The 24268-nt window shown below is 38.2% G+C and overlaps 1 protein-coding gene across 1 annotated transcript in view; it reads right to left on the reverse strand.

Annotated features, from left to right (window-relative positions):
* ITGA1 (integrin subunit alpha 1) overlaps positions 1-24268 on the reverse strand; it is a 91613-nt gene that overhangs the window by 26684 nt on the left and 40661 nt on the right. The window contains exons 8-20 of the mRNA XM_088152886.1: positions 22333-22483; positions 21086-21251; positions 15520-15593; positions 14675-14819; positions 12960-13102; positions 10323-10466; positions 9925-10182; positions 8867-8997; positions 7142-7299; positions 5761-5897; positions 3718-3828; positions 2936-3021; positions 810-945 (exon numbers count right to left, since the gene is read on the reverse strand). Coding sequence (XP_088009012.1) covers positions 810-945; positions 2936-3021; positions 3718-3828; positions 5761-5897; positions 7142-7299; positions 8867-8997; positions 9925-10182; positions 10323-10466; positions 12960-13102; positions 14675-14819; positions 15520-15593; positions 21086-21251; positions 22333-22483 — 1840 coding nt within the window. The remainder of the gene's footprint in view (positions 1-809; positions 946-2935; positions 3022-3717; positions 3829-5760; positions 5898-7141; positions 7300-8866; positions 8998-9924; positions 10183-10322; positions 10467-12959; positions 13103-14674; positions 14820-15519; positions 15594-21085; positions 21252-22332; positions 22484-24268) is intronic.

A 24268-nucleotide genomic window follows, 5' to 3' on the forward strand; every position in this document is an offset into this window, starting at 1 on the left:
TTTATTCTCTGTGTTTCTTATTCTTAAACAAAAATGAAAAATACAGTGCATTCACATATTTAACATTCAAGTCTTGACTGCCTTTTAATCAGTATGAGGCATTTGATGCAATTTTACACTAAAGAAACGAAAATCATCCATGAGATTCAGTGCAGTCTTATACACTGGGGGACACAATCTAGTTTTCCAAAAGTGGGCAGAATGTGATGAGAAAGTGGGAGAGAAAGCTAAATTGTATTAAATACAGCTAATAGGATAATTTCCTATGTAGTGTATTCTATAATTCTCTCCTTCTGTAACATTAACCTTTTAGAAGCACTGTGGGTTCAAATCCAAGGCTTTGTGACTACAGGTTGTACAAGCCTGCTTCATATGTCTACTCAAACCTAGGTTGTCACTGAACTGAACAGGGCCTGCTGGCATGTCAGAAAGTATAGGACTGTGGCTTCAATCAATTATTTTTTTAATCAGCATTTTCCTCTCATGATGGTGGTTTGATATCTGCAGGATGGTTTGCAAAGGAACAATATATTGTCATATTATGTATATACAGTATTACAATAAATATTTCTCACAGGATGGTTATTCTGTGGATAAAATTAAGAGAATGTCCCCCGTATGCCTCCTTGGGCTTCCTGAGAAAATATGTGGTATAAATATATAATAAATAAAGGCCAGCATTAGCCTGGAATGTAGGAAAATCAATTTTGGGCAACCCAGGAACTAATCCTGATTTTTCTAAAGCTATCCTAAGCAAATTAGTTTACTCTTCTCCCCTCCCAACAAGATGATAATTTAAAAATATCTACCTCAATTCCAGCAAAAATAATATTGGGGGAATGTTGCACATAGACTCTTGCATTGTAAGCACTGTCTTTTTTATTTTTGACCAACATTTGGACCCAGAATTTCAAATTATTCAGTTTGATGATGAATGGAGATAAACTGAAAAATGCAAAACAAGATAAAGATAACAGATCATAAACAAATTTAAAATAGCCTTGGCTTGTTATCTCTTAAACCATATAAGTCAGCAGTGCATAAGAAAGTGAAAAACAGAACAGAACATTAGCTGGACATTTTTTGACAGTTGCCAGAATCATAGCAGAGAAAATGATAAATGAATGAAAGATGTAGAAAAATGTCATACAAGCTGTGTAAGTAGAGTCTGGTATAACTGCAGCCTTAAAAAAATGGATTGATATAAAACCTATTTAGTGTTAGAAATGGGACACATTTTATCCTTAATCCTTCTAGAGTTAAAAAAAGAAAAGGGCCAAGCTCAACATTACTGCTGCTGTTATAATATCAGAGAAAAATCCAGTATTAACACAGATTTGGACCGTTGCTAAAAACAACAGCCTAATATCTGAACTTCCTCCCAAGTAATGCTTAATTTTGCAAAATAATTGATGTGACATCACACACTATGAATCTCCCTTTTTCTGCAAACACTCAACCATAAATGGAGTAGGGATATTTGTTGTGCAATGGCTGATTCCCATGTAACCTCTCAAGATCATGTGTAGTTAACCCACGTCTTGCAGATCACATATGTGACTGTCAGACATTTGCTGTGACTGCGCAGCTCTTAGGGCTACACCTGCCCTGTCCTTGTCACAACCCAGCTGACTAGTGAACACCTAAGTATGAAAAACTCCCGTCCTATTCAACTTTTCCCCCAAACACAAATTCTGTTTGTTTATTTATTTATTTAATCTCATTTGTATAGCCGCTCATCTGACATAGTGACTCTGGGCGGCATACATAATAGTAATTAAGAATATATGAAAATCATTAAAGCAACCATTAAAATAAATTAAAATAAAAACAAGATAAAACCAAATAAATTTGTCAGAAAAAGCTGTCACAAATATTGGCTTGTACTCTCCTTATGCACTTTTATAATGTGAACGCTGATAGCAAGTAATATTAACATAGGGCAATGCATTTTGTACATATTTCTGATACACGTTTTCAAGCATTTATTTTAGTTGCTTTGCCACACTGTGAGAGATGCAGATTTGAGCACACATCTGCAATCCATTAGTAGCCCAAATATGAAAATCATGAATGGAATGACTGGGAGGGAATATAACCTCCCTAACAAAGTTGTTAATTGCATCCACAGAAGAACTATTTTCATCAAACTGATGGAGAGAAGATAATTTTTATCTTCCCCCCAGAGACCCTAATATAACAGATAACTGGAAAGAATTCTTTAATAATGCCCCCACCAGTGACCCCATGTTCAGATCCGTAAGATTATACTTGTTATCTACAGCAATTTTATATTTCAAAAAACAGTGGTGTCCCTGCTAGGATGGTCTATCTTTCTCAACCGTACCATGGAGAACTCTTAATTTTTCATGCATATTCATGAACATATGGAGATTTTAGATATGGCTGTGCTTATGTTCAGCTTTCAACCCTTCCGACTTTGGAAAATGTTCATTCCTCTTCTAGAATAGGAATATGGTACCCCCGCCCCCAGTGTTCAGGAAAGTTCAGGAGCTGCATGGTAGGGAAGACCAGAGTTCCAAGGGACTAACTGTTGCAAGAGTGCATAGCCTGCGTGATCTGTGTCATCCCAACTCTCTCTCTTTCTCTTTTCCTCTTGGAGGCTCAGAGGGCTCATGTGGTTCACGTTGTGGGTTACCAACCCAGTCCTAAGTGATATAAGGGAAAAAGGGGACAGATATACGGGGCTGCTATTTTTGGCAACCATCAGGCAATTTCCGTAATGTCTATTTTAGTCTACTTCTTTAGTCTACTTTTAGTGTTTCAATAAATTCTTTGTGCATTGATCAGGATAATGGTCTACCATTATTTTTATTTCTATTTTGTGCTATATTTAATTAAGTCATCTTTTAAAAAGAACGTTAGGTTAGAAAAGAGAGAGAGAGAGACATAATGTGTGTTTCATTTGACTTACTTGTTTCCTCCTATGGTTGCATTGGCAGTCAGCTGTAGATCAGTAATACATTTCTTCTTGTTTCCACAATCTTTTGTGAAATGGATCTGCAAGGCATTCTTGATCACCAACGGAATGACTGCACATCATCCAACCTCATCTCTGTTTTTCCCCTGACCTTTGTCCCGAGTTGTGGAAAGCCCTGTCGGTTGCCTAGTTTTTAATGGTGTCATCATATTCCCAATATGGATCTATAGAAGAGGTAGGCTCCAACATTTCCATAAAGTATCTGATAACAATCCCAAGCTATGTACACATGCATGCATAGCCATAACCCCATCCACAACATGCTGAGGAAGAATGTGGCTGCAGTATCTTTATCATCTCCTTTCCCTGAAAGTTATTGGTAGTGTTAAAGAATGGAGAAAGTGAATAAAAATGTATAATTAAAGAATGGACACATGGTCGTGCTTAGCCAAGCCTACAGTAGCTGCCTGTCTTATTTTACCAAGGACAGGACCCAGCTTGACAGTTCCATTTATTCATTTATTTTGGGAAAACTTAGAAGTGACCTCTCTAGTCAACTGTCCTTATTTTTGAATGTTGCATTTCTGCTATGCATTTTCTGCTATGCATTTCTGCTATGGCCCTTCTCTTCTTCAGAACAAGTTGGCTTGAAGAGAGGACTGAACTCAGTGGGGGTAGATGGACTGAGTGAACTCACGTGCAGAGGATCAAATTTCATCCATAGTACGTAACAATATAAAACAAAAGTTAACATTTTCCACATTGTAGTGACTTACATATTCATCCACTGAGTTGGGCAGCTCACTGTCAAGGATCGGTCCGCTCTCAGGATCAGAAAAATTAAACTCCAGAGAAACCTTTATAGGATCACGAAAGTCAGGCTTGCCCTGGAAAGAATGCAAAGCAAATGAGGCATTGCAATTTATTCTTTCTTCAAATAAGAACACTATTTGTCAAATATATGCATATTGCCATGTGAAGGAAGGGGACTCCATCTGGTCTATAATTTAAAATTGTATAAATATACAGCTACAAAAAGAAAAGAAAGGAAAAGAAAGATATTTTTACAACAATTAAATCTATCACACACAGAAAATTATCTATCGAGCACAAGGATGTGCCCCTGACAGTTGCATGCTGCTGCTATGCAGTTTTGGTTGGCATACACAACAATAAGCTTTAAAGATCTAGTTCCTGAAAATTGGTGCAGAACAAAGTTTTCCATTTGGGCCTGAGTCAGGTATGATTAGAAAGCACCTTGGTGAATATTTGCCTGCTGCTACCTCCTCCAAATGGAAAAAAGGCAACTACTGCAAGGTAAGGTCCTTATCTGAGGAGCTCCCCCATCATCCATGGTGGGTGAAGGTCAATTAAGGAAAGATCGTGCAACGATGCTGGGAGCACTGGGAAGTCAGGGACAGTGAGAACAAACCAGATAAAAAGCAAAGTGGTCCTGGCATGGGTTAAGGCTGATTTGGATACAGAATGGGTTCTATCATGGAAAGGCCCTCTGGCTGGTATGTGACCTACTTTTTGCATGGAAGTAAATAAGCCAACTAGTGTCATTTTTTTTCCTATTCAGAGCTTAACAGCCAAACAAGATTACTTTTTTTCTTGCAGTTTACAAGGTTCACTAAAAATTTGAGCTTTTAGGCCTTATCATTCAAGTTCATCATCAGCTAACAAGCATTAAAAAAGGTTGATGATGACAATGACAACAACAGTGCCAGCAGGAAGAATTGTCTGGAACTTAGTGCCTGATGAAAATAAAGATACTTCTGTGCCAAGTTTTTATTTGGGACTAAAAAGATATTGCGGGGTCTCATAAACAAAGATTTGGTAAGCTTGGAAACCAAAGACATTAATGCATGCACAAAGTCACATGTGTTAATTTTCTATGTGGGCAATGGCCTTTAATTAACACAGTGCTACTCTTCTATTCTTTAAATGCATCAATTTCAATGAGAAAGTTATTTGCAGTAGGACATGGTTGAAAAGACTCTGCATTGGGGCAAAGGTAGATTCCCTTGAATCAAACTCAACTCAACTCTTTATGACATATATAAGTTGTGTTGCTTTCTCGGCAAAAATATGGAAGTGCTCATGATCTTTTTTTTCTGGGATGTTGAAAATGCTACCTATTTCCTGGTGATCTCCCTTGGATGGGAGATGCTGCTTGATTTTTTAAAAGATCAACCAAGATTAGCTAGATGCTGCTACCTTTATAGGTATGTCAGCACGTTGGAAGTAGACAATCTGTTTGGGATAGAGGGCATGGCCAGTCACATGGCCAGAAAGTTGTCCCCCACAACCCAGCCCCTCAAGTTGCAGTCAACCACCCCATCTCCATCTTTGTTCCTCAACATGTGGCATATTTCCAAAGTTCTGAGCTTTAGCCATCTACCATGTTTAATTTTCTATAAATGCATGTGGAGAATAAAAAAAAAAAAAGAAAGAAAGTCAGATGGGGAAGGGAGTCAGGTGATCCAAGGTAATATATATTCAAACTATGTATTTTTAAGGTATTTCCTCCATGCAAATATCGGTATGCTGCTAATCATGCTGAACAGCAGCGGCTATTCAGTCTGTGATAATAGAAGTGCACATACAACAGTTTACTGTGCCATTTTGAAGTTAATAGTAACAAAGGGAGAACACAGTGAATTAGAAGGTTATTGTCCCCACTGATATCAACATTAACTTTCTGTAGCAAACTAATACAATAGAAACTAGCTATTTAAAATTGTTTAATAATGGGATAAGGGCAATTAGTAATAGCAATGGACAAGGGAGATAGCCACTTTATATGATTTACTTGCCAACATGTAGAAGTTGTGCTTAATACATTCTGAACCTCTAACTGTGATATTTTTTTGTATCTTCCGTTCATTTGTTTCTGCAAAAAGGCTTCGAGACACCTTTCTTTGTGAATCAAGCGTAAGCCAGTACTGTATATCTAGGAAAGAAAATAGGAGCAATTAATTGCATATGTAAAGCTTTTCCAGAGTAGTCCTATATGAAGGCTGTTCATCTATTTCCCTTCATTTGTTTTATCACTTTAAAGACTGTATTAATACAAAGTGAAGGTAGCAAATATGTGTAGCTTAGAACTGGCATGTCGTATTGTTGGAATCCTGTAAGTTGGACTTTGGGATTGCAGACCTTTATATTAATTACTCATGTAACTGCATGGAAGTGGCTTCCCATTGCCTGCTCCAGGATATGTTTAAATCCTTTCAGTTTAATTTCCTGAAGGTCCCCCATCTAAATCCTAACCAGAGCTAATGCTGCTTAGCTTCCAAACCCAGGTCAGATCAGTCAGGCCTGCTACCTGCTGAGACAGACAAGTTCAGTCACTAAAGACAATGGGCCAAAAGTTTAACAAAGGATATGTATTTCTTATCCTATCATTTGCACAAAAATATTTATTCTTCCAATTCATAGACAGAATGTGCATCTAATTGTGAAATAGTAGGAGAGTTTTTCACATACACTGAAACAATTATGTATGGTCCCTTAAATAGAGCCTAGCCTCTATTTCGCTCACAGTGCTAGAAGAAACCCCATGGAGGTCATCATTAGGGTTCTTTCTAGAGTTCTACATACTGTATAATTGTCTAAATGAATAGCTACAATTATCCTGTGGATCCTGAATGCAGTAGTTAAGGCCTAGTGAGTTGGAAAGAGGAAAGCTGAATCATTAATGAATCTTCTATTTCTTTAGGACATTTGAACTGGTAATCTATTCATTTTTTACCATTATTAAAGTACTAAGGAATGTGATCTCTCAATCACTGCTTCAGTGTCAGGCTAGTATAAAATACAGTATTATCAAACCATTTAAAAACATCACTTCTATTTTATTTTCATGTAACAAAGGTATGCCCAAAATGATGGCCTAGTGTTTAAATCTTTCTGCAGACTCCCAAGAAACTGTTCATAATTAAGTGTTTAATTGCTGGAGTTGTTTGAACAATAAATACAGGGGCATCTTCAGGAGAGGAGTCAAAAAAACAAGATAGCTGCTATATGATTGAAGCTCTGTCCCCTTTTTGACATACATATGCACGTCACACATAAAAAGAAAAGGCATGGAACTTTGTGGTCACCATCTTGATTTTCTGACACCCCCCTCCCCCCAGCAGAAGTCCCTGGCAGATAACATACATGCAGAGTTCAGAAATCTGGATGTCCACTTACCTGTTTCATTAACTGTAACCTCCTTTGATTTTAATCTGACTTCAAAACAAATTGTGGAATTTATATACACCTTTTGCATGTCACTGCTTAGCTTCTGAATATCAATTTTGTTGGGCATGAATTTCATGGAAGCATTTACTTGGGCAACATCTCGAGACCTAAAACCATTTATGAAAAAGATTAAGGAATATTACAGAATGTTTAGCATTTTGTAACATGGTAGATTGATTAAAAAAGAAAAATGTATATACTTAGTTCCCCTAACTGAGCTGCTAGACTCGGAATATTTTCAGGGAATAGTCCATGTATTCCACATAGCAAATGTTGAAACAGAAGGGTATGCTAAAAGCAATTTGCAGTATGGCATGAAAATCTGCTGTTCTAGAAAAAGAAGGCATTCTGAAGGGCATGTAAAAACTCTTGGATACACAACCGTGTAAATTCTATGTACACATAACTGGGATGAAGCCATAATAGGATAAACAAGCAACAGTGCCAGCCAGAGTCACCCTCTGGGGGAAGTGGGTGGCATATAAATTTAATTAATAAATAAATTGTACTGTGAAATATATTTTGGCTAGTATATATACAATGTTAGGGAATATCATACTTTGAAAATAATTCTGAAAAGGTGACAGTTCAGTGTCTCTCTGTCATTCATTAAAGTACCACAACTTCTATATGAGCCCGGAAAAAAAGATGCTACTACTTTTAAGAGTTGCATTAACTTTAATAAGTAGTTTCCTTAAAGCATCATCATCTTGATTTTAGATGGAAGGCTGAAAAAAGCGGGCTACTTTATGTTGGATACATCATCCCCATCTACTCAATTGTTTCCTTAATGGTGCACAATGGAGGATGGATCACCTTGTGTCTTACTTTCCAGCTCTATTTTACTGCGATTATGTACATAAAAGGGCAAAAGGCCACTTTAGGGACTGTCCATACTAATAACCCTGTTTCCAGTGGCTCTGGAAAATTCTGTGTCTTTTGAGAGAAAGCGAGAGAGAGAAGGATAGTGTAAATTCTTCCCTGTTGTTTATATTTCTCTTTGCTTTTGCCTTCTTTTTATCCCATTTTGCCAATGGACTTTTTTTTTAAAATCTTTGCTGGTGTTTAGTAAATAAACATCAAGCTATATTTTTGCCAGATGAACTTAGTGGCAGGTGGCTTACTCTGATCTGGGTATAAGGATTGACTGGGAGTGTGCTGAGGGTAAACTAAACTGGAAATTGCCCACGATAATTTTCTAACACTTTCATGAATAGAAGAGAGGTGCTATGCTTGTGTGAAGCCTGAAACATTTAAGTAATATTAGACAGTCCTAATGTTACTGTGAACCTGATTTCCTCTCTCTACTTAACATTATATTCCGATGTTTCTAAAAAAAAAAAGTTCACTTCTGTGTCTACAGTGTGATATATGTTTGCTCAAGAGGCCAGTCTGCCATGCCCTCTTCCTAGATTCTGCATCCCAGATTTCTAGGGTCTTCCTCAATTCAATCACTCAACATTTCATGCCCATGAACACAATCTGGGTTCTCAGATACTTCTGAAAATCATGCCAATTTCTTCAACCATGCCAGTTTCTCCAACCCTCCCTTATGAATAATGTTATCCCTTCTGTTACATGCACACATTGAGAGTGAATTCAGAGTTAGTGAATAGAACTGATATATTACTGATAACAAGACTGAATTTTAAACTTAAATTTTAATATACCTACCAGAAGAGGGCTGCTCCTCCTAGGCCTCCAATAGTGACATCTGTAAGTCCATCTCCATTTAAGTCCATTTCACCATGTATGGACTGTCCAAAAAATTTCATCTTATCCCCATCTCCACCTGATGCAATACGCTAAACAAACAAACAAACAAACAAACAAAGTTTTATTACACCCAACCAGAAAATATATTTAAGCATATTAAAAATAGATTTGTTGGTACTGTAATTGTTTATGATTCCAGACCTTGTTATTTTATAGCTCCCCCATATTGCTGCCATTGCAGAAAATATGTAATGTTGAGTAAACATTGAGATTTATGTAGGAATGATACCCTACATAAATCCCAGTAAGATACCTGGATGATGCCTCTTTATGGGATTTACAAAGTAGGCTGGTGAAAGCTTTGAAGACTCCTCTTGAATGCCAGAGATTGATGAAAGATTAAATCCTGCAATGCCATTGCAATGATTTCAATGATTTAAATTTTAAATGATTTTTGTGAAGAGCAAAAAGAAGGATGATAAAGTTGGACTAGTTGATCAGGGATAAACTATTTGTTTGATATTTCTGGTAACTCCTAATGGACTTTTTGCTGAACCAGGACTGAAAAGATGACGATTCGTGGATTGTGCATAGATAAAAGTTAGGCTATTGGAAGAAGAGTTTTTTTTATTTGTAATTTTAAAAGAGGGTGAAAAGTGACTATATTAGCTTATGCTTGGTGTGATGAAGGTTGGAAGCTACTTCTTCTTTGTTTTTCTTTCTCTTTTACTTTTTTTCTTTTATTTTCCCTGCACTTTCTGAACATTTCTTTTACTTTTCTTTTTCTTTCTAGTTTAGTTTATATTAGTTTTTACTATGTTTACTAAAAACTTCAATGAAATTATTTTAAAAAATAAATCCCAGGAGGTTAGTCATAAATAACCATACATTAATATAAAAATATGCATCTGTGCAAACTATATTTCATGCTTTTTTTTTCCTTTCTGCAAAATGGAAGACTTTCATAATTAAACTATTCTTGGTTTTAGAACTAGGCAATTGATCCTGAGCCATACCTGGGCATATTCTTTCCTTATACTCTTCCCATCTCCATGATAAACATACACAGCCCCTCGATGATCATCTTCTAGAGGAGCACCTATGACTATATCATTAAAACCATCAAGATTGAGATCCTTTACTGGAGCAATTGATGTCCCAAAACGAGCTCCACAAGGTTCATTTTTGTTGTGATTTGTGCAGTCCTTCTCTTTCTGTAGCAAACAGCAAGTCTGCTTTATAGGCTCAAGTGTCATCTGATATTCAAAGGTTTTCTGTTAAGGAAGAAATAATGATCAACAAGGTCCATTTAATTAGTATTACAGATTCTCTTGATAGCCTAGACATGCAATCAGATGATTTTTAGGCTCTCAGCTGAATCCCCAATCTATATGATTTTTTCCCCAATCATTACCTTGTTCAAAGAATAAATGTACACCTTGCCTTGTTCTTCTTTCTCAGTCCCCATGTACATAGGTGCTCCCACCAAAAGAAGATCTGTATATGTATCTTTGTCAATATCAATTGTTGTGATAACACTTCCATAATATGATCCAATCTGTAATTTAAAAAATAGCATCCCACTGATAAATGTTAATGTATAACAACATTAGCATTACCTAAGCCACAGGTCTTCAAACATTATGGTACCATGACCCTGAAAGTATTTTTTGTGATTCCCCCACCAGTGAATAAATCTAATGATTTCATTGGGATTAAGATTGGGTAAGAATATAACACTTTTAAGTCTGTCTGTCTATCTATCTATCACAAGTATAGAACTTTGCAAGTTTATAAAACATTCTAATTGAAAATAAAACAATCCAATTTAAAGCATCTCTCTTTTTTCAGTGGCAAGGGTGAGATTACATAGTTCTGCATAGTTCCTGAAATCTTGGTTTTACTTTTGAGGGAGGGAGCCACTCCCAATTCTTGTTCCACATTTGATTTTGGATCTTTAGTGCAAACATACTACACAACTATGGGTGTCACTTCACCCTGGGCACAGAGAGAACTGCTCCTGTCTGTGCTCCTGCACTCTGAAGATGCCGGTCACAGGTGCTGGCGAAACGTTAGGAAACAAGACTTCAAGACCACGGCCACACAGCCCGGAAGACCCACACCAGCCATCGTATGCCGGCCGTGAAAGCCTTCGACAATACATACTACACAACTGATTTTACTGCCTGCTTTGGCCAATTGGATTAGGGACAAATTTTTTCAGTGACCCAGTTTTACCTGTACAAGCGTTTGGCTTGAACAGGCACAGCCAGAGCCCTGTCAGGTCCCTTGTTTGGGTAGAAGCAACTCAAAAAGGCCCAGAGGAAGCTGAGATCTTTTGGACTTGGGATAATTACTCCCAAATAGTGCTTTAATAGGTTACTCTGTTAAGGAAACTTGATAGTATTATTCCATAGCTAAGCCAATTTGTAAGGCACAGGGATGTGATCTGTGTCTCTATACAGCTAGCAGCAAGTCATGAATACAGCTGCAATGGAGGTAGGACCATTGAAAGATACATTCAGAAAGATACACCAACCTGCGACCAATGGCCCTTTCCAAAGCTCCAGTGGAGCTCACTTCAAATTAATAATGAAATGTATCTCTTTGGAGGTTTATGTTATGGAGAACAGAAATCTTTCCCCTCTCTCCCAAAGTCATAAAGTAAAAGAATGATGAAAAAGGAAGGAAGTTTTAGGGACTTGGCTCCTAGTGTCACTGTCCTGTGGCAAGCTCCTCTCTTGAAACTCCAGGAGAAAAAGGTCTACAGATTGGCACTAAAACAGTACCTGAGACTTGCAGCCAACCAAGATATCCTCTGACAATAGCAAATGCTGGCTGGCAGGCTACTCCTTGGCAGGTAGAGTGGTAGGCAGAGTGCCCCCCAGTCTTGGTGAGTTAGCACTAGGTCTACCAGATCTGAGCTGCAAAACTATGATTGACCACTAGAAGGCAGCACATTGTAACCTTTGCTACTTTCTAGTGGCCATGATCTAGATTTTTGCAGCCTGGGTTGGGTTGGCCTAGTTAGAACAGTTTTGGGTTTGATAATGAGTACCTGTGCGTGTGTGTGTGTGCGGGGGGGGGGGGGGGAGAGCAAACTTATTTCTGGTTTAGGAAAAAAAAATCAACAGGTGGCCACCAAGGAAAGAAAATGCTGCATTACTTAATCCCCCCTTCCCCCACTTTGCTAAGTAATATAATCCATAATTTTGTATGGGTTGTGTATCGCCTTTAATATTGGGAAATAGATGTATGGGAGGGGCAGGGGGAATAGATAAAGTATTCTGGAGGCCATTGGTCAGAGACTAAAGAATGTAGGTTAGAACACTAGGAATTATTAAAGACATGGGGTTATTCTGCCCCACGTGGCACATGCTTCATAACCCCAAGAAACTAGGCTGAGAGCAGGCCCCTATTTTAGCATCTAAACTGATTTTGCCTGTTACTAAAATCAGAACATTAAGAGATACAAAAGCATAATCCACAAGTCAAATAAGTGCAGAGGTAAAGTTCAGTCTATACATGTTCTTGTTTCAGTGCTCTCAAACAAAAATGCCTTCCTTCAAATATAACACACTGCAGTTTGCTGGAGTAGCTGCATTTAGTTTTGCATGCAAGTTTTGTTATGCACTCATTTTACGTGCAGCTTTCCTTAACATACACATTTTTAACATGGAATTTTTGAACTGAGAAATTGCATCATAAAACAGTAGTTGGAAAGGGCAAATATATTCAGTTTCTTAAAAATGCAGACAAACTAAAATTTCCCAATATTCCTATAAAGGAACTTAAAGCATAAGTATTAGTAATTATTAAACAAGATATACAATCATTGACAGTTGCTGTAATAGCTCTGAATGAAATCTTTACTTGCAATTCTTTTCAGGAGTAAACATGGGGTGCACATAATTTAATTATTATAATTGCTATGAACTTTTGTCATCAATTAACATTAAAAATGGAGATGTAGGTGGGGATGTGCTTATTGATTTTTTTCCCTCAATGGAGGACTTTCCAGCAGTAGATTAGTGTCATAATGCACACTTACCTGTTCACCACTTAATTTCTGAAGTATTTCTATTTCAGTGCCCCTCATCCTATATATGATAACTTGACCGGTGTGATTATAACGAGGTTGTCCTGCAATGTATAGCAGATCTCCAGGTACAGAGGCTGAATTGACTGTATAACCTAAGGAATTAGAGACATAACACTCATCATAGCACATAATAGCTACTTTTGCTTTAAATGCATACACTTATGTTAAAGCCTATATTCCTAAGCTTTTTTGAACCCCAATCCACCCCACAAAATCTGAAAGGGATTTGGCAGAAAGAACATTGATTCTTCTTAAGCAAAATTTCTCCCGTTCTTTGTGCTTATCTGTAGAAATAGTTTCCACCAATTTTCACAGAACAGATATTTCTGGATTTCCCAGGGATCCTTATTTAAGAATTCCTGTTATACCACCCTTCCCAATAGGTGTCTTCCAGATGTATGATTGTCAGCTTCCAGAATTCTAAGCTGGCTGGGGGATTCTGAGAGTTGAAATCCAGATTGGGGAAAGATGTATTGTCCACATTTTAGTTATCTGGTTCAGAAGCTGATCTTAGGAACATTTACCTTCTCCCAATGGGCTCTGTCTGTCCACTAAGATCTAAGGGCTCCCTTTGGTTCCCTATCCTTATGGAATGTCAGCTAAAGAGATCCTGGGCTGCCTGTATTTTCTGAGATAGTATCCCCTGGGATCAGATTGTCCTCTATGCTTTTGGTGTTCCATAAGGCTATTAATGTAACACACCAGCAATTTTACATTAAGTTATTTAAGAACTCCTAGCTGGAGAACATGTAGATTCATTGTTCGCTTTCAATTTGTGGGAAAATCTAAGACTTAATATCTTATTTAGGTGTAGAGAATCTGGGGGGCTGACCTTGACAGAAATAGGCAAGAACTGTTACTTAAGCAAAGAGGGCTGACACATTCCTTAAGTCCTGGGAAACATGATAGTATTTGGAAAAGACTCAAGCAGACTTCTCCCTGATTCACTGGGATATAAGAGGGAGGGGAGGTAAGGCAAGGCATAATCAGGCCTGAAAAGTTCTGTTATTATAGCCTATCTCAATACATATAATTGTAGTCTTCCTGTGGCATTTGTTTCCTGATCTGTTTTACCCTTAAGGGCTTCCTGCAAATATCTACTTAGACATGGTATCCATAGCTTCTTCTACAGTGAATATAGCCACAAGTATTCATTCAGCTTCTCTGCAATCTATTTATCATATTTTAATAATTCTTTTTAACAGCTTTGTCATCCACCTCTGGCCATTGTCCGTCTGAGATATCCATATTCCAAAAGGACTACATTGGGGTGGCATGTTTTAGAAAGGATTAATCTGGAAGATTACTATTTTGGTCAGAAGAAGTCCATTGATTGGCATAGATTATCTAGAACAGATCTAAACTACAATATGGCTGTTGGAGTAAATTGGCAAGAATTTTAGGAGGCGTCTTGAATTAGTTAAGCGCATTGGCATTTTTACATTTAATTTCCTAAATTTAATTAGAGAAATAAATAAAAATAAAAAGAAGAAGTATTTTGTCCTTAGAAGGAAGTGCCTTCTAATAGAAGGTCTTCCATTCTCTGGATCCAGTGTACAATAAGGCCATTTACATCAGGTTGGGAAAACTACCGTTGAATAAAGCACTTTGGACTGGCACAGATTATTGTAAGACTAGGACAATCAGCAGCTAATTTTACTCACCTAAGTAAGCTGCAAGAGTTTCATTTCTTTCTGAAAATTTATTATCAAATGCATTACTTGTCGGTATTAGTAAATTGCTATCCTTTAACATGACAACAGTTCCATTCCAGTCATATGCCCCAACTGCTCCAAGCATGATCCAGTCCTTTACAAACATAGCAGAGAAATCACTGTATTACTATATACTTGGATGGATTTATCTGTGGCACAAATCAAAAAAGGGGACTATCCTGGGCAACCAGCTCATGGGCAGACTAAGGTAGGACAACCCAGTCATGTATCTTGATCTTCAGTAACCTATAGATTCTTTATCTCTTCTTATTGAATAAATATCTCACTCTTCACATTTAATAAAGCATCAGTATTTGATACATAAGCATAACAAAACTGAAAAAATAAAAGATGAATTCAGAATTCGGTATGCCAGCATATATTTGTTCCAAATGTTTAGTAGGTTCATAATCGGCATCTTTAGATGGAAATCCCTCAACATTTTTTGGTAAATATGAGACATTTCTGAACAGCAGTTTTCCTTTTCCCTTTTTAGTTTAATCTGATGGGTGATATCATCCCGTTCCATGCATTCTGTTCAAATTAATCCTAAAATGTTGAATCAAAGTTTGATTGAAATGTCACATCAGCATATTCCTTTAGCATATTTTGGATTGCTCTGATATTCAGTGGAACTCCATAAGAACAATGTACTTTCAATAATTAAGTCAAAAGTTCTTGCAGTTCATAATTTTTTTTAATTGATTAGCAAAACATATCGTAACATTTCTTTCTGTGGAAGAAGTATAACATACCCAGCTTCTTTTCTTTCCAGTTCAATCTAGTTACTTTACCTGAGAATAATGGGCACTGAAACCAACTTGAGACATTTCCATTTCAAAAGAGGCTGCCAGTTGATCATTGGTCGCTGTAAAACAGGAAATGTTTTATGTTCTAGCATACATGGTTGAAAATGCTACTATGACTATAAGAATTGGAAAAAGGAGAAACACTAGATTAAGAGTTAGGAATGTCCAGATTGAACAATGAATGAAATATTTAGATGGATGATTAGTACATATCTGGAGAAGTAAGTGTGGTATTCTGAGTCCATAATTACCTACTGTAGATATGGCTAGGGTCACATCTAGCTTGGAGGCCACAATTTTCCACATGCACACTGCTTAGATGAAACATTTAGTTCATCAGAAAAGCACAAATTTATACCAAAGTTTTCACTTGTTGCAGCATGCAGTAAGTCTTACCATCCTTGAAATTCCCTGGATGTTAAATTAACTTTGAAATATTTGTTTTAGATGATGTTTATTATAGTTTTAACCTAAGGCTGGTTCTGCCTCAGGCTTCTTTTGGAAATGAAGACCCTCAAGGTTCATGCTAACATTGGCAGTAAACTATCTTTTTCTATCAGGCTTCCTTCAAACTAAACATTGTTTTCAAAGAATTTCAGTGTAATTCTAATGACTGGAGTATGAGCAAAAGCTGTATATGTGTGAATATCATACAATTATCTCTCCAGTTGTCTGCAGCCTCCCTGCCTTCCCAAGAGACAACATCAGGAGGAAACCACTTCTATAGGGTTTTTTCCAGTAAAGGGGCTACTGTCATCAGGGACGTGAATCCTGCCATGGAGAAATTGTTGAGATCATTTCTCCTTCTTCTAGAAAAAAATTGGGGACCTCACCTGGCCAATTTCTCTGCCTACAAAAGATTTTGAAAAACCCTTTGAACCCAACTAGACGGCTTGAGGGAGAACCATCAGATAGATCACCTAGCATCCTATGTGGGCAGCCCCTGAAACTCCATTCTGGCAGGCCCAAAGTTTGACCCTAATCTGGTTTCATCCCCTCACTGGAATATTGTACTAAAGTGGCCATGACTCAACTAGTGACTGATATTTGTTATAAGCTGCCTCAAATATTTACATAAGCATAATGGTGGGGAATATATCTAATAATACATAAAATAAAATGGTGTGTGCTGGGAGTTGTTTTGTCTCACTTACTGTTACCTCTCTATATTAAACCTGCATCTGTACTATCTGAGGTGAAACTCCTGACAAACTTTCCTGAGGGACATTAAGGTGAGGGGAAGCCAAATCCAGATCCTTCCTTTGACTGGGTTCGCTGCTTTATGTGGGCAAATGGTGATGAAAACATTCTGGCTGGAGAACTACAAAACAGGCTGCTGCATAAGAAATGGTTAAGAAACAGAAAAGATTTTCACCCTCAATGAATAGAAGTTGCTGTATCAGTTTGGCGTTCATATCAAATATATTCTGAGAAAGTGATTTACCCTCCCATTCTATTTTTTTCTGAGAACATTCTGTAATGTGTTTAGAAGGAAGTTATTAAAATCAATATAATGCTTCACTGTGAAGTAAAGATATCTACAACCACTCTTCCCCAACTTAACAGATGTACTAAGACTGCAATTCCCAGCATTCACAGCCAGGCCACACTAGCTGGGAGTGAAAGTCTTAATCCATCTGGAAGACACTGGTTGGGGAAACTAAGGTATGTGCATTGTCAGACAAGCAAATTGCTAGTTCTGCAGTTTTTGAAGCTTGATGAATCACTGCAAAATCCGATTTCCCTGACTCCCAAATGACAACAAATTATAACACATTACTGCTTTATTCCACTATAAATTACCTGAAGTCCCTGTTTAGCCCAAGGTAATTTTGCATCATATAAAATCTGATGGTTTCTCACAATAAACTGGTAAAGTAACTGGATTATCAATAAAAGAAAGAAACGAAGCTATAATTTCTTTTCTTAAAAGGCTAAAACAGATCTATTCACTTTCAAAAGAACTTTCAAAGACTGGCTGGCTGGGGAATTCTGGGAGTTGAAGTCCACTCATCTTAAAGTGGCCAAGTTTGGACAACACTGCCCTATACTTTTCTCCATTCTCCAGCCCCCATACTGCTGCAGGCTGGAGTTGTCCAGTAATTGCTCCCTTTTACTGAATTGTGTGTCAGTCTCTCAGTCTTTATCAGTTTATAGGAGGAGGGAAAAAAGCAATTACTGGGGGCTGGCTGTGGCTGGTCCGCATCTTTGGATTGCTGTTGGGCTCTGCTGTTTCTCACTCCTGCTGGGTCAGCTTCAGAGCCTCATTGCTCATTCCACCAAACTGTTTAGGCTCAGTTTCACCTACTCCAGCTCTCCAACTCAGCTCAACTCTCTTTCACTGACACCCACAGCCTCTGTCTTCAGCATTTCTCTGTTATCTCTCTGTGATCTAAAGGTCCCAGGGGACCCAAGACCATGAAGAAAGAAAACTCACATTGATGGCTTTGAGTTTTTCCTTCCATAATGTAGAAATGAAACGTAGAAATTAGTCAGACACATTTTTTGTATTGATTTGAGAACATTAGGCACACTTGATTCAAGATAAATATGATTCATACATTCAATGAATAAAGGAAGCCTTTGGGCATGAGCAAGGTTTTTTGGCTGAGGGCCACGCTCCCTTTTATTTCTCTACTCATAAAAGGGGCTTAGGGTCATCCTGGAAAAATGAACAATCCCTTCAAAAGGTAGGCAGCCAAGAAAGGTCAGTTTCTTCTAATTTCCAGAGAAGGATACTTCAGAAGTAGTAATTGTTTTGAATTGGTACCTTTAGCAGTAAATCCATCTTTGAAGTTACTATCAGTACAGTAATGGCTAGTGTGACTGCACTAGTTCATCAAGGATTGGGTCACATGGTTTTACCTTTTCAATATTTTCACAGACCTTTTCCATGTCTACTCAAGAACAAGCCCAATTACATTCAGTGGAATTTATTTCCAATTTCAGGAAGGTTTCTATAGGCCATGTCACAGTCACTCATACCTTGATCACCTCTTGATTAGACTATTGTAACTTGCTGTACACAGGGATGCCTTTGAAGACCACATAGAAGCTACAGTTGGTCTAGAATGCAGCACCTCCAGTAGTTAAGGGCACCCCCTGAGTCACTACTGCAAGAGCTGCATTGGTTGCCAGTTGGCTTCCAGGTGCAATTCAAGGTGCTGGTTGTCACTTTTAAAGATCCACATGGCTCAGGTTCTAGTTATGTGCAGGACCATCTTCTCCCAGCAGTTTCTACCTGTCCAATAAGATCTAGTAGGAACTTCAACAAGGAAAATAAGGGCATGCCTTTTCTATAGCTGCCCTTGGAACAGTGGTCCACCTGATGTCAGATCACCTCCAAACCTGTTGGCATTCAGCAAAACTCTTAAAAGTTGGCTGTTCTAGAAAGCTTTGGAGATTGATGGTAATTGAAGTAGGCACTTGTTGCTTCTGAGTTTGGGGGATGATGATTATTTTCTTTTAATTATCTTTATTTTACTCTTGAGTTATTGTAAGCTGCTTAGAGCTTCTTTTTTAATTTTTTAGAACTGTTCTATAAATTGCAGGAATAAACATATACATCAACATTTAACCTAGAAGCTACAGTACACCTGAATATATACAAACAGAATCCTGTATATTAAGTCAGAGATTTGTCAGAAATTCCCATGGCATTACATCATGCTGCTAAAAAATCTGGCCATGGTTTAGTTAAACATGTATTTTTCTCTTCACACAATATGGAAATTGCGTGGAAATCTGAGGCTACTTGTGTTGCTTTCCCTTTTGTGCATATATAACTTCCTTGGAATGCAGCCCATGTTTATAAACAAGACAATGATTATTTTTCAGAAAACAGGGGCAATATATATCCCTTAATTGAGATAAACTGCAATACTGAGAAGCCATTGGGTGCAAACATGGTTTTCATAAAAATCTTACCACTTGAATAAGGTGGATAATCCAATATTAGCAATAAAATGGCAATTCATATATTTTAATGAGCACATTTTTATATTTATCGTTTCCTGGCACTCATGGTTGTGTTATCCATAAAGCTTAGTTTGATTATTCAGAAAAGACTGACACATTTAAGTATAAATGTGAAGTATACACAGATGTTTTCCTTGCTAGGGAATATAATCACTTACACATTATTTGGATTGCTGCCTAACGTTTTAAAGCATCTCTAGTGCATTAAGTGCTACAGAGAAGACGGAAGCAATCTTCTTGCTGCCAAGATAGTTTATAAATGAAGGACAGGATATGGATAGGGATTGTAAAGGATTAAGAACAACCGAATATAGGAAACTGGCTAATATGGAACATGTCACAGTTTAAGTGACAGCAAACTCAGAACCTCAGATGAAAAGATATCAGTTTGGTTTTGTAAAAATTATAATTCCAGAAAAAGAGAGGAAGGGAGGCAGGAAGTCTATCAATTCTCATGTATGAGTTGGTATTATGATAAGTGTCAGGGCGCTTATGTTACACATTTTTTGACCTGAATCTGAGTCATAAATGATACAATTAGGCCCTAATTGTAACACAGTGCAGCATGGGAGGAAAGTGGACCAAATGCATGGAAGGGCACCATCTGAGAGGTTATAAAGGCAGAAGCTTCTCAGTGGGAAGACTTGAGGACAGGGCCTAAGATAAAGGCCTCATTCTTCCCCAACATGACACCCTTCAGATGATTAGGACTGCAACTCCTAGAATTCCCAAATTAGCATGAACCCTAGAGGATTTAATACATGTGATTCACCATAAAGTGTACTATATAGAGAGGACAAGGATGGTTTTACAGCTGAAGAAGATTTAAGCACAGTAACAAGTAACTAACTCAAGACATTAATCTACAGATTAATCTACACAGCAGATTTAACAATCCTCCTCATTAATGGAAACCCTGCATGCACATTCCCATCACAATTTCTGTTGTCACAGATCATCCCAGTTAAGAATCCATTTGAGATCTAGGAGGCTAGTCTTGGCTCATTCCCAAACCCTACCTTCATATCACAATTTTGGGAGAGAGGGAGAAGCGTTTTTCTTTCGCCGACTCACTAATTCTGCACAGTGCGTGGCTACTGTAAAATAAAGGTGTGCTTTGTTGTTTATATATGCCAAAAGGCAGAAAAAAAGTCTAATAAGCCAGTGTGGGTTAGTGTTCAAGAACTAGGAGCAGGGAGATTCCAGTTCTAGTTCACCCTCAGCTCTGGAATCTCACTGGATGACTTTGGACCAGTTGCTCCTCTTAAGCCTCATGATGCCATGCTGTATTGCTATCATTTGCCCCCCTTGTCCCCCAGTGGGTGTCCATGCTTCCAAATGTTCCCAGGAAAACTTATTTTGTGGGTGCTACCACCACAAACACACACTTCCCAGAACTTCCAGTCTGCTCCAATATTAATTCCTCTAGCCAATGGATTTAGAGTTAGGATTATTCTATAAACGGATTAGGTATCTGGCCTGACACAGCAATTATTATTTGTTTTCTACAAACAAACAAAAATATATTAATAAAATAAATAAAACACCAGAAGCAGGGGGAAAAAACCCATACCTTCCAAGGCAAATATTCTCTCTCCAAGAGCTTCAACAATTGTAAGCAGAGCTAATTCGTTTGAGACATTAAAGAAATGCTTTTCAGTTGGCAAGCTCGCAATGGATTTGATTTCCTCTACTAATTTCTCAGTGCTTCGATTTCCTCTGTTATAGTGGCCAAGAATCTGTGGCACGTGGGGAAAAAAAAAATCAAGAAACAATTTTAAAAAGCAGTGATCTACATGTTACCAGTAGCTCACAATTGGTAACATGTAAGAAACATAAGAAGGCACAGTCTGCAAAGCTGTCATGGACTTTGGCCTCTAGAATAAATTGGTAGTAGTTAGCCCAGACTAACAGCATTCAGATCTGGACTAAGAGAAGCTTCCTACCATAAGAAAAATCTAGGATGACCTTCTCTAATCTGGTGCCTTCCAATTTTGTTAGGATGATAAGACCCAGAATTCCCAAACAATATGTATTATGGACTCTGGAAGCCACAATCTCTATACATGTTGAATAACATCCACATTATGAAAAAAATTACATGGGCTAACCATATCACTTTCTGAAATAGGTTCTTACTTTACTTACGGAAGAGATCTTCCTGACCAACTCTATATAGATTAAACACAGAATTATTATTGCCTGGTAGAATATCACCATATTTGAAAAACCAGTTCCCCAAACTCACTGATTCCATTACATGTAGTTATATAAACTAGTAACCTGAAAGTATTGTTTTTTTAAAGCAAGCATTAAGATTTTGGATTAGGAATGAGAAGACCCAGATTCTAATCCACCCTGAGCCATGGAAACTCAATGGGTGACCAGGTGCTTTCTCTTAGCCCAACCTACCTCACAAAGTTGTTGTTATGGAGGAAAATAGAGGGGGTCCTCTATGTATGTATCTTGACCTACTGTACAAAAAGTGAGATATACATCTAATAAAAAAAAAATACTTATGCAAAACACTTAGGTCTGACCTGTGTAATCTTCCAGCAACAATTTCCCCAAAGCATTGCTTTTTCTCAGCAGTCAAAGAGAAATGGAAGAACACATCATTGTTATTAAAAGAAGAATCAACATGCACTTTAGACATGAATATGGATCCAATGTGTAATGAATAAAATTAGCATATACCTAATATTGGAAGAGTACTAATTCATCAAAAAAGGATTCTTTTGTCAAGGCAAATTGGAGGAAAGGGGAAGAAGAACCATTTCTAGATATACAATCTAGGTTTTTCTACTAAATAACACTTACAGCAATAGAAAATCTCTTTATATTATCTTCTTCACAATCCTCAATCACTTTTTTTAATCGGAAGTTGTCATGAGATTCTCCATCAGTTACAACTACCATGACTTTTTGTACCCCTGGCCGGGCACCACGAGCTTCTGTGAAAGCTTCTTTCCTAAAGAGAGAGTGAGACCCTGAAAATCTGCAGACAAGGACAAGTGATAAATACCAAAATCAGTAGGAGAAACAAAAAAATAGCATGGTAGGTGATTCCTTAAAGCTGATGCTCTGTATGAGGAACAGAACTCTTGGTACTATTGAAAGAGTCTACAATTTATTCAAAGTAGGGAGGAATTATTTAGACAGAATGTCACTGCAAGAGGAAAATATTAGAATAATAGTGTGTTGGGTTGGTGAGTCTGGAGTTTGGACAAAGGACCTGAAGAAAAGAAAGGGAGACATTATGCCATAAAGACGAAAATCACTTGGTAGAGGATAGAAATGGGGCAAGGAATAAAAATTAGCCACACTGGATGAATTTACACTGAATTGTTTAGGTGGCCAAGAAATGATTCATTGAGAGAAAACAATTGAAGCAATTTGAGGAACAGTTTTAATTAAAGAACTGAGGAGGCTTCTGCACTGTCACACTTTTCATACCTCGAACCTTGAAAAACAGTTTGAAGGTGTGAGTAAAAATCACTGTTCCGCCCTGAGCTGTTGCAATCCTATAACTACAAGAATCCTTTCACCACTACCCCACACCAAAGGGAAAGAAATAAAAGGGTTGGGGGGGGGGCTCAGTCTGGTGGGGTGCTCTCTGATGGCAAAGTGGAGATGATATGGAACTGACAAAATTCCTGTTTTTACTCTTTTCCTTGGACTTTGAAGGGAAGCTGCAAAGCTGACAAGCTAACATTTCCCTTATAGGACCTGAACACAAGAACTGGGGGAAGAAGTCAGGCAAAGGTTCCCTCCAATAAGGGGAAATAAACAACAGAAAATAATAAAAATCAGCTTAGCTCTGAGGCACCACTGACTATGTGAGAATGAAGAGGTCTGGGACTGCTTTCAGACTTGTGCAGAATCTAGTTGGAAGTGTGCCAAAAAAGAAATAAAAACTAGCTGGGGAACAAGGGTAGAAGCCCGCCCTCTGAGATGACACAACTGATCTAGAATCAGTCATGCTTTCATGGCCTGACTTATATTATGAAGAGCTGAATTCAAATGTTCTGTTTCAGAGTGGACAAATTATGGATCCAGAGTTGCAGACAGCCCCCACCCCCTTTTTTTGGCTCCTTGAATTCCCTTTGATCAAGCTGCCAAATTTGTTGGAAAATGACTGTGGGTAATTTCCAGTTTAATTTGTCCCCAGCACACCTCCCATTAATCCCTATATCCAGACCAGAGCAAGCATGCACGCCACTCGATACAGCTAGCAAAAAACATAGCTTGGGGTTGTGAGAAGGCAGGGAGAAGTGAGGGCCTCAAACGAACCATGTTTGCTAGGGGAGAGCGCTGTGCACCATGGGGCAGCCTTGGGGGGACGGCAGGAGGGAGGATGGGCAGAAGGCACACTCGCACCAGAGTGGAGAGGGGCGGCAGGAGGGAGGAAAGACTGCAGGCAAGAGGCACGTTCGCACCAGAGTGAAGAGAAACGGCAGGGGGCGGCTGTCGGGTCAAGTGGGGATTGGAATGTGTATTGCGCTGATTGGATTCGGAAAGTGGAATGTCTGCGGTTTTGCGGTTAATTAGCGGCGCTCCGGGGCGGTAAAAAAGGTGAGATTGTGAGCCAAGCCCTCGTAGGAGGGGGAGGACAGATAGGGGGTATAAAAACCTGTCAGACCTTGCTTCGGGGTTCCTCCATTGCTGCGGGAGGGACCCACCTTTGCAAACGTGCCCAATAAAAACTTCTGTCTACTGGATAACCGAACCCGTGTCTGTCGTTTTCTGACAGGGT

This window comes from Python bivittatus, unplaced genomic scaffold (assembly GCF_059951505.1).
Source record: "Python bivittatus isolate LINGU-HERP-01145 unplaced genomic scaffold, Pbiv_v1 ctg000570_np1212, whole genome shotgun sequence".
Classification (NCBI taxonomy): domain Eukaryota; kingdom Metazoa; phylum Chordata; class Lepidosauria; order Squamata; family Pythonidae; genus Python; species Python bivittatus.